Source organism: Pteropus medius, unplaced genomic scaffold (assembly GCF_902729225.1).
Source record: "Pteropus medius unplaced genomic scaffold, Ma_sr-lr_union100, whole genome shotgun sequence".
Classification (NCBI taxonomy): domain Eukaryota; kingdom Metazoa; phylum Chordata; class Mammalia; order Chiroptera; family Pteropodidae; genus Pteropus; species Pteropus medius.
The window spans coordinates 17,337,731-17,356,777 of NW_024340696.1; the positions used below are offsets into that span (position 1 = coordinate 17,337,731).

General features: G+C 39.5%; 1 protein-coding gene across 3 annotated transcripts in view; it reads left to right on the top strand.

The window, feature by feature from the left end:
• The window catches only part of ALKBH3 (alkB homolog 3, alpha-ketoglutarate dependent dioxygenase), a 29,289-nt gene that overhangs the window by 547 nt on the left and 9,695 nt on the right, over positions 1–19,047 (top strand). For 2 of the 3 annotated variants that reach the window (XM_039867383.1, XM_039867381.1), the window contains exons 2-8: positions 1,216–1,364; positions 1,707–1,810; positions 2,615–2,649; positions 5,351–5,398; positions 6,622–6,725; positions 8,274–8,362; positions 13,471–13,680. In XM_039867383.1, coding sequence (XP_039723317.1) covers positions 1,286–1,364; positions 1,707–1,810; positions 2,615–2,649; positions 5,351–5,398; positions 6,622–6,725; positions 8,274–8,362; positions 13,471–13,680 — 669 coding nt within the window. In that variant the 5' untranslated portion in view covers positions 1,216–1,285. Of the gene's footprint in view, positions 1–1,215; positions 1,365–1,706; positions 1,811–2,614; positions 2,650–5,350; positions 5,399–6,621; positions 6,726–8,273; positions 8,363–13,470; positions 13,681–18,007; positions 18,280–19,047 lie in introns of those variants that run through there. The other variant, XM_039867388.1, reaches the window with a different exon arrangement.

Here is a 19,047-nt window from a genome sequence, read left to right on the forward strand (position 1 = left end):
TCTGGGATGGGGCTCTGGAATCTGTATTTTCAACAACCGTCTCCTGACATATATTGCTCCCCTGTGAACACAGCAAGGACTCTAGTTAATTGTCGTCTTACACTTTTAAGACCTCAGTTGAGAGAAATGTCAAACGAGGGTTTCTTCTACACGTCGTGTGTGACTGGAGAGTTGGTATTTGATTCTGCTATTAACTCTTGGGGCAGACAGCAGCCTCCATCATCTCCCCACCCATCAAATGAGAAGAATTACACACTTATTACCTGGGGAAAGTTGTTAAACATACGGATTCCTGGGCCCAGCCCAGCTCTACTGAATCAGCAGGTGTGGGGGTGGGGCCCGGGAATTGGGAGGCTAAACAAGCTGTAAAATAAGCTTATAACCTTTGAGAACCTGTGATGTGAAACTTAATAGACCCATAGAAAAATGGACCATAGGTTCAAACCACGGGCTCGACGGACCTCCCCGTTATTGTTTTGTAATTGCGCATGCTCCTGTAGTTGCTGTAAACTAAAATTTTAGCAATAAATAAATAAATAAATAAAAATTAGTATTACTGGCCATTATGAGGTGGATTTTTCAATTAGCTGAAGACTGGAACTTTATGAAATTTGAATGTTAATCTACCTACTGTTGATTTCCTGAGTGATTTTGGGTGAGCCACTTAACCTCGTGGTCCTCATACATACCTGCTTATCACCATCGCTTACAACGCTTGTTACAGACACCTGTGTCCGGCCTACATCAGGTCTTCTGAGACAGCGCATGGGTGTTTTTAACAAGCTTCCAGGGCAGTTTGATGCAGCCAGTGATCATGGGATATGGAAATAAGCTTGGAAACTGAGTCTCAGCCTATTTCTCAGTGTCCACGTAGGCCGGTTATTCGTTTCCATTATGTTCTGCTCTTGGGAACTAATAAGAGTAACGTGGTTTATAATCTTGATTTTTAGAATTTCTTAATGCACACTTTCTTGTGAACGAAGTGAAAGTACTATGATAAGATTGCAAAAGGTAAACCTTCAAGCCAGCAGCCCTGGCTTTAGTAGTGACTTAGTAGACCCCTTGGTTGAGATGTTGTGATGACAGAAGTTGATTTTATGTAGAAGCTCTGATTGCTACTGAGCCACCTCTTCTGCCTGAAAGGATTATAATTACCCCTTAGTCGTACAAGTTTGTACACAACCCCAACTAAAAGCATCGCTTTTTTTTAAACAGATACCATTGTCTGGTTTGAATCAGGAATGAAGTCTTCTGAAAGCTAAGAGCAGAAGCCTTTTTGGTCAATATGGAGGACAAAAGACGGCGAGCCCGAGTGCAGGGAGCCTGGGCTGGCTCTGTGAAGAGCCAGGTTGTTGCTCAGCCAGGCAAGAACTTATGGGGATCTCGCATGAGCATGCACTTGAATGTGGACAATTATCATTCTCTTTTATTTGTATCGCTTTAAATTGATGTTAAAGAATTATTTTAAATGCGGCTGGTATTTTTTCTGTTTTTGTTGACATTGAGCTAAGGGTTGATATTTAATGGTCCTCATATTTAGTTACTATGCTCAAACCTTTCTATGTGTTGAGGTCTTTGAGAGACTACTAATTAATTTCTAGATGTCATAGAAGTCATATCCAAGTGGATTTCATTGGTCCTTGCCCATAGAAGGTGATGATACCAGCCTTGTCCCTGATTTGAGTCTGTTCTCTCTCTTGCTTCAGCTACCAGTGCTAAGAGCCTTCTCCACCAGAGGCCTGGTCACTCCTGGACAAATAAGGAGCATCATCTGTCAGACAAACAGTTTGTGTTCAAAGAACCCCAGCAGGTAAATTCTGGTTTCTCTTTCAGTAGTAATGAAAATTTGTATATAAAAGCGATATTCTTAGGGTAGATAATCAAATAGTGACTGAATAAACTCACTAGTAAAAGGAGAGTTAAAGGATTGTAATAGTAATCAAATGTAGAGTAACAGTTCCTGAGTATGTTTGAGGACTCTTCATAGTTTGCCTCCAATAATTCCCATTTTTTGGCATGGAGACTGCATTATGACTAGAGGGTAAAGGTGATACCATGACTAGAGCTTGCCTTGGTTATCCAAGTTCTATCAGTCCTAAAACCTTACTATCTTCAGTGCTAGTGTAGCAAATGCCTCTGGAATTTGGATTGAAGTTTCAGCTTCTACAATGCCTGATTTTTTCGCCCTTTTTCTGTGGTGAAAAATGTAAGAAAGTGAAGATTTACTGTTCTTAATAGTGTGGAAAAAGCTAAAAATCAGTCATCATGCTATAATAATAATTTTATAAATAATGATTAAAACCTCTTACTTACTAAATAGTATGTCTTCTATTTTTAAAAATCTGGAAAGGTTTTTCCAGAGCTGCTGGCTGTTAGGAAGATGGATTCGTTCTAATTGCATCATCTTTTAATGCCCACTAGTAACTGTTAAGTAGTTCTAAGAAGAGCAGAAACAGGAGTTTCTGGTGGGATAGTAAGAGCTAACAAGAAAAAAGGGATAGTTTTAAATCTGATTTATTTTGACCAGAAATGAGAGCATATGGTAATCTTGCAAGTCAGCTGTCCTGAAGATGAGGAACCATTCCAAGAGTAAGATCTGCTTGTTTCCTTGCAGGTAGTACGCAGAGCCCCAGAACCACGAGTGATCGAGTAAGTAATTTGCTGCCTTCCTGTAACTCTTGCCTACGATAAAATGGAGAGCCCTGGATCTTTCCTTCACCCTGATTTTTTCCATCTGGAAGAGATAACAGCCCAATTAGTGTCTTAATTTTAGGCTATGATATTCCTATCTCAGATGTCTTTAAACTTGGTCTTTTGAGAAGCCTTTCTGAATTTGCTGATGGTATGGAAAAGGCAACAAGATATCTGGACGTTAAACTCTTGAGCCTGGTGTAGATTTCCTGACCCTGTTTCACTAATATATATGCAGACAGTAAGCTAAAATATCTCCTCAGTAAAGACGGGGATTTTTTTCTGAGTCATTGAAACATAGCTCTTTGAGAGCTTTTAGGTACCATTTTCCTAGCAATGCTTATGAAAGCTGCTAGAAATTTAGATGATCTAACAGTCTATTTCTTAAAACCACATAATTGTTTCAGAGCAATTAAATGATAGTAAACATTCCTCTTATATTGATCTGTGTCTAAAATGGTCTTTTCAATAATGGATGAAAGATACTTTGACTCCTCTTTTCCTGCTTTTCAGTTTCTATCTAATGTAGATGAATTGTCAATAGAAAGCATCTTTTTATTTGAGCAGTTTAGCATAACATGTTAAATTGTTCATGAGCAGTCTGTTAAGCTGTTTGACTGTTTGCACGTTGACGTGTACATTGCAGAAAAATGCGAAAGTGACACAAATGTCATACTTTCAGAAAGCGTATGTTGTCGTGGCCTTGCTGCTATGCTGGTTAGCTACCTAACTAGTCCTTAGGGAAGTTGTTGCCATCTTTTTGGACTTTAGTTACCTTGACTATAATATTAAGGGTTTGAACTTAAGGGTTAGAGCCCAGTCTAGTAGCTCTAACAGTCTTTGATTGTTTTACAAATACCAACGCGATATTGCCTCCACTGATGATAGAGAATACACAAAACTATGAAACTTGTTACAAGGCATAGATGGGACATTCAGGCTGAAAATTAATGGGCAATTATGAGTTTGCAAGTCAGAGCAAAATGACAGAATTCATTCCTACTTGATCCTAGGGTTTGTTAATTCTGGTTATCTAAAGTTAGCTATGCTAGATTTTTTTTTTAATAGCCAGAAAGGTGGCCCACATTGGAAGTGAGCTACTATCTAAATGTAGCCCCAAATTTATAATTTTGAAACATTATGTTCACGCTCTGGGAAACTTCATTGGCAACTCATTTAGGAATATGATAAATATATATGACAATAGCTCTGCTTACATTTTAGTTCAGAGGGGCAAAGACATCTACCTAAGAGCCCAGCTTGGAGACTGTGAACTACTAACCCATGTGGCAGAGAATGGTGTGAAAACTGTTCCTTTATATTATCCTCTGTAACTCATTCCTATCTGAGAAAGATCCGACACGGTTATCTTGATAGAGGCGCCTAACCAGTCTGGGTCACTTTTCTCACCGTGAACTTCGTCACCCTGTACATCTGTAATAGTTTTGTACCTTTGCACATTTGCTTAAATTCAATAAGCTTTTATTGCTCATCTTCTACGTGCTAGACACTGGGAGACAGAATAATAATCCATTCCTTGCCCCTCAGTAGCCCACAGTATGGTAAATGAAATAGATATGTAAATTGTAATCCTGTATATTGTGAAACAGTAGGTTTGTGTGTAAGGTCTGGTGGTAGCACAGAGGATGAGATGCTAACATTTGGGTAAATTAAAGGTCAGGAAAGGTTTATAGAAGGTAATGCTGAGCTGAGATTTTGAAGGATGAATTAGAATTTTCCATTGGACCAAAGCTGAGGTGTGTCAGCTGGGGGATGCTGGGTGGTGGGAAGGAATTCTAGTGTGTAGAAATGCACAGGATTAGAAACAGTGGTTTATTCAGGAGATTGCAAGCAGTAATCATTACTGGAGGATGATGAGTCAGGAGCTGTCAGGAGGTGGAGCTAGATCATGGGGACCTTAAATGCGATGCTGAAAAGTTGGTGAAGAGCTTTTGAAGGACTTTCATCAGAGGAGGAACCTCATTCGACATCATATATCTGAAAGCAACAGACACTCAGAGCCCTGAGGTGTACTTTCTACCTATTAAATGCATCGCTATTCCAGTTTCCGATAGAGACTTCTTACGAGAAATAAATGACCCATAGAAAGTTAAATCACAGAGAGGAATTAGCAAGGTTCCCTGGCATCCCCCTTTCTTTTCCGCCCGTGACTTTATCAGAATGGGCATGATTTTGTTAGGAAACAAATCCACCGGTGATTATGTGGTTGGTTTGAGTTGCCCCTCTTGGAAATGACTTACCGTTTCTCTTTATATATAAAATAGAAATTCAAATTCACTTAGCTATTCCAGTGTTCTATTTGGCACCCCTTTGTGTGACAGATTCCTAGATTATAGCTGCCTAAATTATGAGTGAAATATAAAAGGGGTAGATGAGAATTTATTTTATTATATCCCTTATTTCTGTGGTCTGATCCTGTCAGGCTTCTATTCCCAATGCCATTAATGATGTACCACCATCTTGCCCATTAGTGGTAGAAGGAGGTGGGGCCATGCTTCCCCCACAGTGTGCCCTCATTGTGAAATGGCTTTGGTGAGCCAGGGCTTTGGGAACTCCAAAGGGAGCCCTTCCACTGGCTGGAGTGTATTGTTTTGCTTGATGCTAACAAGTCTTTTTTTTTTTTTTTTTTTTTTTTTAGCAAAGAGGGTGTATATGAAATCAGCTTGTCACCTACAGGCATATCTAGGTAAGCGACATTAGTCATTACTTTAAAAACATTTCAGGGGTGGTTTCATAGAGCAGTGGTTAGCACATCTGCTTTACACGCAGAAGATCCTGGGTTCGAGCCCCAGCAGAGCCACGGCGCATACCCCAGGCATGCCAGGCCCCTCGGTGTGCCAGGCCCCTCGGTGTGCCAGGCCCCCCGGGTGTGCTCAGGGAGCACATGGGAGGAGACGCCCCGCCTTCAGAGATCCAGTTCTTAAGGGGAGACAGCAACATTCATAGGTCAGGGGTGAAAGTGGGGGAATTAAAAAAAAAAAATTCAAAAGCATCACCTTAGTGCATGACTGTACTAACTGTCACTATAAAATAATAAGACAGTTAAAACAGACATATCAAAACTTACATATCTAAATGAATTGCTTAGAAGAAGTCTCTGTAATTAGTCCAGTGGCAGAGCCGTTGTTAGAACCCTTTTTGGACCCTCCCTTTCAAAGCAAGTTTAACAGTCACACAAGAAAGCCAGTTGCATTATTTGGTAACATCTCACTGTTATCCAGGTATGGCTTCAGGTGAGCTTTGGCTCTTTGAAAAAAAAAAAAAAGAAATTCATCTTCAAAGAGTAAATTCAAGAGAATCTTCCAAGGACTTTCAGAATATTTCTTAAGAAGGATATCCAAAACGATCTTGAGCTGACTTGGCATTGTTGAAATAAGTGCATATTCAATGAGAGAAAAAACCCTCATTTGTATATTTTTATTTTGATACAATCTTAAATGATTGTTTTTTCTAAAATTGGCATAGTCTCAGAAGACTAACAATTGTTAAAATAACACAGGGCCAGGCAATTTATTAGTTATTCTGCTTTTCACAGTGACCCTATGAAGTGGATATCAACTTCATGTTACAGATGAGAAAAGCCAAGTTTCAGAGAGGTTGAGTGACTTGCCCAAGGTTTCACAGTTAAGCAGTGCTGGAGCAATATTTGAACCACGTTTATAAGAGCCCTCATACATCCCTTTATCCTTCATGCGTCTTTTATTTCTCTTAACATGAAACAAGTTTATTTTACATCTGGAGCATCATGAGCTGGGTGACATTAGGCTCTGGTTGCTATGGGAGGTGTGGTAAGATGATTTCATCTACCTACGAAAGGAAGCATCATCCAGATGAATTTATTCAGCTAACAGAGTCCATTACCCATCTTTTCTGTGTTCTTTAGTTAATAATGGTTCTTTCTGCATCAAGGGTGTGTTTGTATCCTGGCTTTGTTGACTTAAAAGAAGCCGACCGTGTATTAGAACAGCTCTTTCGGGATATTCCCTGGAAGCAGAGGACCGGCATCCGGGGTGGTAAGTAGGTCTCTGAGATTTGCAGTGGTTGCCTCCTTGTCTCCCTTTCTGGAATGTTTGTAATAGTATTGCCTCTTGTCACTACACCAGTCTTAAATAGAGATTCAAAACCTAACTGAGCCCCCCTAAGGCTGAGTAGGAATTAGCCAGTCAGAGGATACAGAAGAAATAACAGCTGGTTCTCAGAACATGGCAGGAGTCTGGGGTGGGAGTTCAAGGAACCACAGGAAGTTTGGTTCGGCTGAACTCTGGCTGGCATACTTATCTCCCTTTGCATTTGTTCACGACCTTTATTCAAATGGTGCCAGCTTTCCTCTTTCTTCATAGAAACTTCCAGAGCTAGCTTTTTTCTGATTCTATTTGGCATATGTTCTTTTGTGATCCTTCCTGCTGGCTTTTTAGTCTCTTTTTAGTTTTACTAGAAGAGTTCAGTTTTCTGTAGCTTCAGCATCTGTACTCTCCTGAATTTATGAAGATTGTCTGACTTGGAACCCGCTCCTCTGTGGGCATCCACAAGCAACAGTACCTGCTATTCCAGAGGTGGCCACTCGGGGGCGTCTGTGCTCTAGCATACAATTCCCTTCTGGCACATTAAATGAATTTAAATTTTCTGTAAAGAAAGAGATAAAGGATACTGGCTTCATTTTTGTGACTCAGACATCAGGATAGGAGTCAGCTTTTCCTCCTAAATCCCAGCAGTTCTTAGCAGGGCTTTTGGTGACAGACTTGGCTTTGATTACTGACTCTGTTATTCGAAGTAATTGTTAATTTTAAGCAAATTACAGTAATTTTCCAGTCCTTAGTTTTCTGATCTGTAAAATGGAGCTAATAATAATACCTACCTTATAAGGTTGTTGTGATAATTAAATGAGATAGTACATGATAAGTACTTAACAGAATGCCTGGCACATAGCTGTCAATGAATGTTAGCTGCTTTTCTTATTATTGTTCTTATTGTTGTAGTGTTTGGTATCAGTCGTGGGAAAATAGCAGATCTATAGATAACTCCCTCTCTAAATAGATTGGACATAAAGACTTCTGACTAAAATCAGCTACATGCTGTGGTGGTTCTGAGCATGTTTTTCTTCATTCAGGATCAAAAGGGCTTATGCAGTAATGGCACATGGGTAAAGTTTGTCCTGTTTCTCGTACGGACATTGTGCCACAGTTCCCCACCTGCAAGGGTTCAGACTCCATATCCTGTTTTTCAGACCCTCCCTCTCTGAACAATACTGTTGTACAGTGTGACTCCTTCGCTCGTTTATGTCATCACTGACACAAATAAGTCACACATTGTCACCTCAGAGCCTTTGCTCATACTGTTTCTGCCAGTGTACTTTCTCTTTTCTTCCTTTTAGCCCTTACCCATTTTACTCCTGAAATCCTGTGTCCTCGATGAAGGTGGAGTCTCGGGTCAGAGCCCATCCTTACTCTTCCTTTGTATTTCTCATAGCTTTTTGCACATTGCAAGGCATAGAGGTTGGCACTCAGTAGGTGCACCTTAAATAGCATGAAACCATTTCAAAGGCCCTGTATTTTTTTTCTTAGATGTAACTTACCAGCAGCCAAGACTCACAGCATGGTATGGAGAACTTCCTTACACTTATTCAAGAATCACTATGGAACCAAATCCTCACGTATGTTGGAACGTTGTACTATTATATGTTTTTACAGACTGTACATTATAGAGTACTATAAAATAACAGTAAAACACCTTACAGAGCTCCATGATGTTTCCTAGTTTAGAAAATTTTCTGGGTTCAAACACTGAGTCTTTGTGCTTTTGATCCATAGATGAACTCTGAAGATGAGGAAAAAACTGAAACTAAAGTAAACTGGAACCAGACTCTAGGATTTCAGGAAAATGAACCATTTCTTCTCCCAGTCTGCCCCTTTCCCAAACTCTTCTGCCTGTAGCCCTTCTGTGTACACCCACTACACATTTGCTGTGGGGCCAAGTCTTTATGACTTGCCAGTAAGATTAAAATGTCTCTTTTCATTTCTCTGACTCTTTGGCCATTTGTGAAAAAATTTGGCATTTTTCTTTTTGACTTTGTATTTATTCTATGGCTGTACGTCTCAGCTTTCCAGCTTATCATTACTTTGGCTTGTTTCTACTGCTTTCATTTACAAAAATTTCCATGACAGTAGACAAAAGAGATTCTAGTGTACAAATTAAGCTTGTCCAGAGGATGGAATCAAGATCCAAGAAATGGCTCCCTGCTTAGTCCCTGGAATCTTGTCTTTGACAAGTAATGTTATACTTCATGGAAAGAGACTTTGAAGAAAGTGGAGTTTTGCTTACAGCACTGGGATAAACAGAAATGTGACACGTTTTAGAGCTTCTAATAGTTCGTACTCATAAACTACCACTTTACTAAAATGTTCAGGAATAATATATTGACTGAGACTGGGGCAGGAGTACATGGCTTTTTCACATATGGAGAGAGCTGAATGCTCTGGTTTCTAGGGCTGCGTTTAGAATGTGATCCAGGGAAGTGTTGAGACCCTTATATTTGAGGTCGATTGGGAAACATGAAGGGAATTGAATTCAGCCAGTCCAGCATAGATTGCTCGCCATGTTTCTGTCAGGATTAATTTACCTTCATGTCAACAGTCATAGCAGAGAAGCTGAGGATTAAACAGGCTTTGGGGAAGAAATTCTTTCTCATTTATTCTAGTTTATCTTTTAGAACAGGATTTCTCAACCTTAGTATTAATGACATTTTGAGATGGATAATTCTTTGTTGTTGGAGATGTCCTGTGCTCTGTAGGATGTTTAGCAGCATCCATGACTTCGACCCACTAGATGCCAGAAACCCTCCTCACTTATGGCAAACAAAAATGACTCTAGACACTGCCAAACATCTGCTAGAGGGCAAAAATTGCCCCTGGTTGAAAACCGTTGCTGTATAATAAACATAGGCAGTTAAGATCGGCTGGGTAGAGTGGCCTTTTATAGTGGGGGACATTTTGACATCTCTTCAAAAGTATTTGTTTTAATAACAGTCCTTATATTATAATGTAAGTACTATATGTTTATATTGAAAATTTAGAAACTGCAGATAAGCATGGAGAATACTAAAGTTTTGCATAATTCTTCCACATGATGTTTTGGTTCCAGTCTTTTTTTTTCATTTTAGGCAAATATATGTAGAGAATAAAATAAAGTAAATTATGTTTACTACATTTCATTTAACTGTATCATTAATGTGTTTTAGTATCATTAAATATTCTCTTACGGCACCATAGTATTCCATAATTGACGTGTACCATAATTTATTCAAGCAAGCCTCCTTTGTTGGAGATTAAAGTTGTCAAATTAGAATTCTTTAATTTGAATTTGACTAGCTCACAACTTTGTATTTATTGCTATAGATTTAGTTTATTTATGTGCCATCTTGAACAAAATCAAAAGAGATGCCCCTTTCTCAGATTTTTCAAGGGGAATTCACTAATGTATATACATGTGGGTTGAGGGTACTTGTTTAATTTTGAAGTTATTACCTCAAGCTTAATATCTCAAAGCTCAGGAGCAGAGTCAGTCGTAGGTTATTAAGCTTCTTTTAGTCTTTGTCAAACTAAGTCTTATATGAACCCAATAAATAAAAATAGCAGAGTGCCTTGACTGGCTGGGAGTCCAACCAATTTGACCTCTCCTTTCTCCTACGGTAATTCCAGAGACAGCTCTGTGGTACCGGTGACTACAAAACGCTGTTTGAAATCCACTGAATGGGTCCTTTTACTTCTGTGATTCATATTTCCTCATACTCTTTTCCTCAAATGTCTTTTAAGGATAGAATGTCTTCACTAAACAGCGAGATGACGCTGAATTTTAAATTAGACATTCAGTTCTGAGGGATCTGTATATAGAGTATTGGTTGGAGAGTCTAAATTAATCCTCTAGTTCGCTATCCCCTTTTTTCTTCTTACTTCACCACCAAAAATAGCCAAGAGAAAAATATATACCCACTTAGAAACATCATGCAAACTTGGTGTTATCACAGTGCTCAGCCCCTAAGCGAGTCAGGAAGTGCTAATTAGCTTCTCAGCCACAATTCAGAAAAGCTCTCTTCTTCCTTTACATTCTTGTTTTTCTTGTTAAAAGTATAATTCTAGCATCTGATCTGTATCTCCGTGAAGTTAAGCTTAAAGCCGTAAAATAAGGAAATGCAGCACACTGACATTATTATGGAATTTCACTTTGAAATTCATTCTCTTCAATAGGTTGCTTAATAATATTTCTATTTTATTGATCAAAGTTTTGTTTGTTCTCAATGCTGTTTATTTTTTATAATCCTCTGGGTAGAATCTAACACTAATATCCGTAGCAAGGAAGCCCAGCTTTTACCATGGTTTCTCCATCACAGCAAAGCTGAGTGAATCCCACGTGCGCTTCCCCGGCAGTTGTACCTGCCAGTAGCCATGGGGTATACGTAACATTACTCTTTCCTTTGCCGAACGTCCGTTCCTTCACTGCCAAATGTAGAATGTGGACTTGACGGGGTTCTCTAATGAAGCAGTTCTTAAAGTATAATCTGTGGGCCTTGGAGAGAGTCCACGAAATCCTTTTTGGGAGTCCACGAGGTCAGACTATTTTTATGCTAATACTGGATGACCCTTTTACTGTGTCGAATTTACACTGATGGTACAAAAGTGATGGTGGATCAAACTTAGTTTAAATCAAGGCATCGTTACCGAACTGTACTAGTAACCATTACATTCTTCACCACCGTGCACTTCCAGTTTAAAAAAAAAATACTGGTTTCTTTTAAGAATGCCCTTCAATGAAGGAGTAAATATTAGTTTTATTAAATCTCGATCTTTGAGCACATGTCTTTTTAATAATTTGTTTGAGGAACTAGAGAGTATGTATAAAGCACTCCTACAAACTAATTATGATACTGTCGAGGAAAAAACACTTGCGTAATTGCTTAAGCCGTAAACTAAACTAGCTACTTTTTTTCATGGGCCATTTTTACTTGGAAGAACAACTGGCAGGCAGACTGTAGTCAGTCAGACTTGAGTATTTGGCAGACATTTTCTCATAAATGAATGAAGTGAGTATCACTCCGAAGAAAACAATGGACAGGATTTATTGCTAATGATAAAGGCTCAGTTTTCAAGCAAAAATTAGAAAAACTCATAACCGCCATGTTGAGCCTGACCTCTTCCCATTTCTCAGCCTTTTCTGATGAGATCAGTGGTAATATTAATGGATATGAGTTTTCGATATCGTATTATGAAATGTGTCAACAGAAGATCTGTACAACGCAGTGAACCAATATTTTCCAAATGACCAGTGCTTGATGTTATAGAATCATGCAGGATTAAAAGATCCATTCATTGTGCATGCTGGACCAGTAGATTTAAATGTAACAGGCTATGGAACGTTTGTTGATATGGTTTCAGATTCCACACTGTAACTAATCTTTGAAAAATCAGTACTTGTTGAGTTTCGGTATAATGTCAAAGAATATCTGTAATTTTTTGAAAGGCTATCAAAGACTCCTTTTTTTCCTAACTATATATCTGTGTGAAGGCAATTTTCTTCATATACTTCAACAAAAACAACACATTGTAACAGATTGAAAGCAGAAGCAGATATGACAGTCAGCTGTCTTCCATTAAGCCAGACATTAAAGAGATTTGCAAAGCGGTGCTGCTCTTCTTACCAGTTTTTCATATGGGAAAATATAGTTGCTTTTCATAAAATAATATTTTAACATGTAATGGGCTTGTTATTTTTTAAATAAATTAACTAATATGTTGCCTTTTTTCAGTTTTAATTTTTAATTGAGTAAATATCATAGGCGTAACCTATATAAAAGAAGTTCTGCGGGGTCCCCAATAGGTTTTAATAGTGTAAAGTTTGAGAACCACTGTCCTAAAAGGAGCTCTGTAAAGCACTTGAGCTTTCTTGGAGGAAAGACTTAGAATTCTAACAGGAACAGGTATAAGCCATGCTTATTGTAGCTCCAAAGTACAGAGGTCAGGGGTCACAGCTTCCTGTAGTATATGTGGCAAGACAATGAGTTCCAAAATATAAACTACATGACTGAACTTGGGGTTCAGGAGGCAGGGCTGGGAGATGTTTAAATCTTTTGTAGTTCACAGACCGTGCACTCATCAGGGCCACGTCGTGATTCCATTCTGTAGAAACATATTTTTCATCTTTAGGTTCTGTGTTTAGGAAGCTAGCCACTCTGGAAATAGGAAATACCTTGTTTTAAAAAAGCAGCTCTTCTATTCACGAAAAAATAGTAGAATGAACAGAAGGCCACCCAGCAGGAAAGTTGTTTCACTCCTCAGACTTTAGTCTGTGTCTGCTAACTACCTGGCAGCCTTGTCAGCTGTGGTAGTAGCAAACCAGACTCACTGCTCTACTTGCCACCTTATTGACCTACCAAGGTCATTGCCTGAATATATTGACAGTTGTTTCTTTTCGAGCATCATGTATCCAACATGGAAAGGATGAGATGGGTAGATAGGCCTGTTCCTCATGGCATTGTTACACCAAATTTAGTACCTTAATAAAATTGCACAGGTCAACTTGCTTCAAAACAGAAATCATGGGAGGGAATTACATTATCTTTCTTGCCTTCCGGTTATCGCATTCCAAGTGGTTTGCTTATTCCACACTCCTGTTTACAGTTTGATTTTGTGCTCTGTGTTTTCCCGTGCGGCTGCCACCGGTGTCTGATGTGAACTCTCTCTGCCCCTTTCCTTGGCCTGTCGATTGCAGTGGCATCCAGTGCTGCGCACACTAAAGAACCAAATTGAACAGAACACTGGCCACACTTTCAACTCCTTGCTGTGCAATCTTTACCGGAATGAGAAGGACAGCGTGGACTGGCATAGTGATGACGAACCCTCGCTAGGGAGGCACCCCATCATTGCTTCACTCAGTTTCGGTGCCACACGTACTTTTGAGATGAGAAAGAAGCCCCCACCAGTAAGTATTCTCTCTGACATTTTAAAAAATTTTTATGATCTTCCTGCCTCCTGTTATTCTGTGAAAAATGTAGAGCTCCTATTTTCAGATTTAGGGGATAGGAGTATGTGTTTTGTTGATGAAACATTTTGCACTGATTGCTTACCTGATGGTTAACTTTTGACTTCCAATGTGCCCATTCATTCGTTTACTTATCTAAGAGACGTGGCCTGCCATGTGTCAGGTGCTGGGGCCTCATTGTCATTGGTGGAAAGGGCAGACACAGTCTCTATCCTCACGGAGGCAAGAGGTAGAGATAGTGCCACTTACTCAAGTAATTACAATTAGGAGAAACGCTGTGAAGGAAGACTTATAAAGGGATGGCCCAAGCTAGTGGGGGCGAGAAGGGAAATGAGGGAGCCTCAAGAAAGATGCTCTTGAAGAAGACTTGATGTGTTCTTCATGGCGATGTCGTCACTTTGCTGTGAGGGAGCATCACACGCATCCTCACTGCCTTCATAGCCTTCTCCTGGAATACTGATGAATTCTGTAATTATAACAGAGAAAGGAAACTCGAGCCAGATTATCAGAGGTGGTGGTCTGTCCAAGGTCAGGCAGAGAAGCACTGACTACACTGACTGCAATGTCAGTTCTCTGTCCCAGCTCTTATATGACATGACATTTGAGGGTACCAGGCTGTTAATGTTTTAAATCAAAAAATGTAGAAACTTAGGACTAAGATAGAAAGATAGTAGGAACTCTAAGAAAAAAGTAAACCTCTACCAAATTATCTTTTTTCCAGGGTTTGTGTCTTTTTCTAACCAAGGTTCCCAGTCATTTGGTTTATGACATTAAACCAGACCGCGTCAGTGAGGAAGGCCTGCAAGGCTGTGTCCTGAGTGTGACTTAATCCAGCCACATAATTATTAGTCCCTCGGTGCTTATGTCTGTTCTTCATCAAATATACTTCTCTGAGAAAGTCGTTAATGGACCGGGCTGTTTTCTTGACATATATTTGGGTTTCCAAGTGTGGTATTTTGAAACATAATATGTTATCTTGCATTTATGCCAGTAAGCACTGTTTGTTAATATAATTTCCCTTGATTTAGTTTTTCTTTGCTTTGTTAACGCGGAAACTTTGGTCTGTGTTAGCATGGGATTCTCAGCTGCCAGTGAGTTAATGAGGGAACCTGCTCCCTAAGCACTTTGAGTAGCCGTCACGGTTCCACTGGCAATCAGCCTTCTCGCACACCGGGGACTCCCCCCTGCGAAGCAGACTACCCAACCTTTGCCATACTCCTTTTAGGTTTGGTTATGCTTTAAATCCGCAGGCTTCTACTTGGTTACATTCCGGGTTCGCACATGTGAAGAATTCATCCTTCCCTTAGTAAGACTGCTATTATATGAATAGCAGAGAAACACCATGTCTCATTTTTAAGTTCAAACCCTCTTCTCAAACCAGACATGGAACACCAGCTATTTGCTAGCTGTGGTCCTGGGAACTGGGGCGATAGCAATGAATGAGTAAAGCGGAGTCATCTTTCCCCTCCTAGAGCTCCTGACCTGGCACGTGTTTGTGCTGTGCTTCCTCCTGGAGCCACCCTTTCCTCCTCTGACTGGCAAACAAGCTGTATAATGTCTAGTGTAATCTTTACTATAATCCTAGTCTCCAGTTCTTGCCAAGTATTTAAGTGTTTAGTTACTGTTGCACATACATTCACCGCCACCCCCTTTTAAAAAACATTTTTGACCTATTTATAGATTTGAAGCTTAAGAATTCTCAAAGCATGCTTTCTGGATAATTAGTTTAACTGTATAAGCAGTTTCCAACTGATATTAAGCATTACCAACGTTCCGGTGCCCAGAGTACCCCGTTCCTTTACCCCTCCAGGAAGCGGAAGGTCTTCATTTTTTCATATAAGAACATTATTCATGATGATCAAGAGCTGTTTCTTGGTAATATGCTTCAGTTATGTTATAGGTTAATGTGTGGACAGAGAATATAACTATCGCATAGCACTGTTTCTCAGGGCAACCATTTGCAACAAAGTCTCTGTTTAAGAGGGAAGCTGCTCATACTGAAGCTTTATCTTCTTTAAGCTTCTTGGAGTCTGTTTTGATGAACATGCATGAGTGAGAACACAGGCTATAAAACACTAAAAATGTGGTAAAATCCCTTTAATTGTCTGCCAGTAGCAAGAGAATGTGAACAATAACTATGGTAGCTGATTTGATAAAAATACAGATCTAATAAGTAAGAAAATTTGTCTGTAATCTTGAAACAATGTTGAGGAAACAGATTGGGGAAGAAATATAAATGTGTCAGAAATATAAATGCCTCAGGTTCTTGATTCTAATAAGTTTTGGCTTCCTGCATAGTTTTAACTATGATTGAATTTGATGCCATTGTATATTCTTTCAATTGTGGCTTTTGTTTAAGATGGGGAAATTGAATGTTAATATATTTGAAATTATAATCACTGATAAGTGAATGCAGTTTAAAAATGAATTTTTTTTTCCCCAAACCTATAAGTTCTATTCTTAGGTAAAGAGGACCCAAGTTTAAACTTTTTGAAAGACTTCTTCAAGTTTGGTTAACAGATAAAAATCTGTAGCTCCGCAAATCTAGGTAAATTAGAAGTGCAGAAGCCTGCCTTTGAGTTGACGCCTTGAAATGTAGCTTAGAACCCCTCATCTTCATCTTATTACGGTGATCCCTTTTCTGAAGGAGTGAAAAAAAAGAGTTATTGGGAATCCATGTCTACTTTTCTTTCTAACTCTGATGATAGCTCTGAGAACATGACTCATGATTCATATAACCCAAAGTAAAGTATAAATTAAAAAGTGTTAATGTGATTAGTCTTCTATGTGGCATTTGTAGGAGTCTGATTTTCTATAACTCCTAGAGACCTGTCTCAGTATGTCATTATAGATTGTAATTTTCCTGTCACCAAGACATTCGGAGTGTGTGAGAAGTTGTGAGAGGGAATCTTTCAAAATCCAGTTGGTTTTAACGTATCAGAAAACAAGCTAATACCTGTTTGACTTGAGTCCAAGTTTCTCATCTGAAACTGACAGAAGAATCATGACAGTTCCAGCACTTCATTCACGTATGCAGTTTTGAGACAGAAAATTGTCGGTTTTGGGCCACTTTCAAAGAGAATTATATGTCTTTTTTTTTTTTTTTTTAACATTCAAACCCTCCACCCCTGCAGCAGCTGTTTGTTTTGGTCTGGCACCTTAAGCAGATCTCTGTAGCTGCTGATCTTCTGAAAGCTGCCCCAGTTCCACACATCGCATTCCTAACAGTTTCTCCCTGTGCTGAGATGGTGAGGAGGTCTTTGTTTCCTAAGCATCAGTGCCCCTCTGATTCATGCAGTTGGCTCATTCAGCTTTGTGCATGCATCCTCCCAGGACGAAACATTTCACTCCTCCAAGTTGACAGTCCTTTTTCACTGTCTTTTAGTCCAAGTCTGTCAGCTCCTCATTCATTTGGATTTTAAATTACTGTTTCCTTTAATGATAATAAAGTACTTGAGGGCAGAGTAGATTTGCCTGATCTTGCTCTTCCAGTCACCCCATCCCTTCTTTTGTTAATTCACTTTAAAGACCGGGCGAATAGCACCACATCTGTCTTCTGGCCAGTGTCAGGATATACTATCTTAAGACAGAAGTAGAATTTACCAAATTTACCAAATATACCAAGAACTTTTTTTATTCTACCAAGCTGGGCTTTTTAAAGCTTTTCTACACTCCTTGTCCCAAACCCAGTTGCACTTTTCGAACTGCATCGTGTCCCTGTTGTAAAGATGAGTCTGGTTCTTTTCCCAGCCAGCTTTAATTCTATACTGAAAACCGAGCTGGGAAAAGAACTACAAAAGCCATTTGGCAGCCTGCTATTTTTTTGTCGGTTACCGTGGAAACAGTGATGGCTGAGTTGGGTGGGGGGTTATTAGATAATAGCAGGAAGTTTGTGATGCACTGGAGATTAAGATGCCAAAATCCTCATTTTTCTAGCAAATTACCCATGGATAAGCTCTGTCCTTCAGCAGCTGAAGCCTGAAAACGTGAGGGGCTTCTTCCTCCCTCAAGGAGATTGAGCTAAAGCAAGTTGGGCACTTCTCTAACCGCGTCTTCCTCTAGCACCTTCTGAAGGATGTAAACTCTGTTCATTTCACCAGGAGAGATGGTTGGAAAACCACTTCTAATGGTAGAGTCTCTGAGAGCTCCCAGCGAATCGGAGTTCCTAGTTCCTCCCTTGCTAATTGTTTTTTTACACACTACTGGGGAAAAAATGAAGTATTAAAAGGATAGTTTAACCATAAATACTGATTTTTTTTGTTTTTAGGACTTTAGAAGAAATGAGGATATTGGAGTCCAGAATAGTATAATACCAGCTTGAATTTGAAGACCGGATAAACCATCTATAGTATTTCATAGAGTAGTGACCACCCCCACCTCAGCCAGCACCCCAACTGCTGCTGTTCCAGTCGTTTGTACTTCTTATTAGTCCATTTCCTGTACAGCATCTGTCCTGAGAAATTGCAAGAAATACTTGAAAGAAATTGTTGAGAACCATTGTCTTTGTAATACATACCCTAATGAAATTTAGAAAATCGAGTTTGTTTCCTGTTTCTATCACTGATGTTGGTAAAAAACACTTATCTGCTTCATTTATACTTATTCTGTTTTTGTAAATGGGGATGATAATTGGTAGCTACTTGATGGGAGTAATAGAAGAGTTTTCCCAGGAAAGGCACCATGAAAGTCTTTGCAGTAATCAGTGGATTTTTAAGCCGTTGTTAATGGGAGCTGCCATGGTGACTTTTCATATGTAGAAATTGAAAAAGGAAATGAATGGCAGTGAAGCTAAACTCCAAGATTCCCTTGGCCTGTGAAATAGCATTCACCGAGAGAGTAGAGAGGACATCTTGGGGAGAGTAAACGGTCTGTGGATCAGGAGTGGTGATTGAGTTTCTGAGCTCCCGTCTCTGGGGTCATTTCTAAATGGTTTGGAGAGTGCGAGTGGGTGGGTAAATGAACGTGTGCATGTTTAAGCAGATAAAGATAAGTAGTCCTGGTAGGACTTGAATTATCCTCAGACTCCATGGCCTTTGGGAGTTAGGATCATCATTTGCTTCCTTGGGGCCTTGTCTCAGGCTAGAGTCCATGCCCTGACTGCCACTGGGTCTAACTGATTTTTGCAGAAAGCCCTCCAGTTTTGTATTGCTGGTAACAGGACTTTTTGTCTTAAGAGAACCACCTTTTCCAAAGTGATTCATCGCGTTTTTTTTTGTGATCGGGTATGGAGTCTGCTTATAAACTTAACTTTTTTAGACTTTACCTCAGTGGTAGGGTTTTTTCCCTCCCCTTTGCCGTACTGATGAG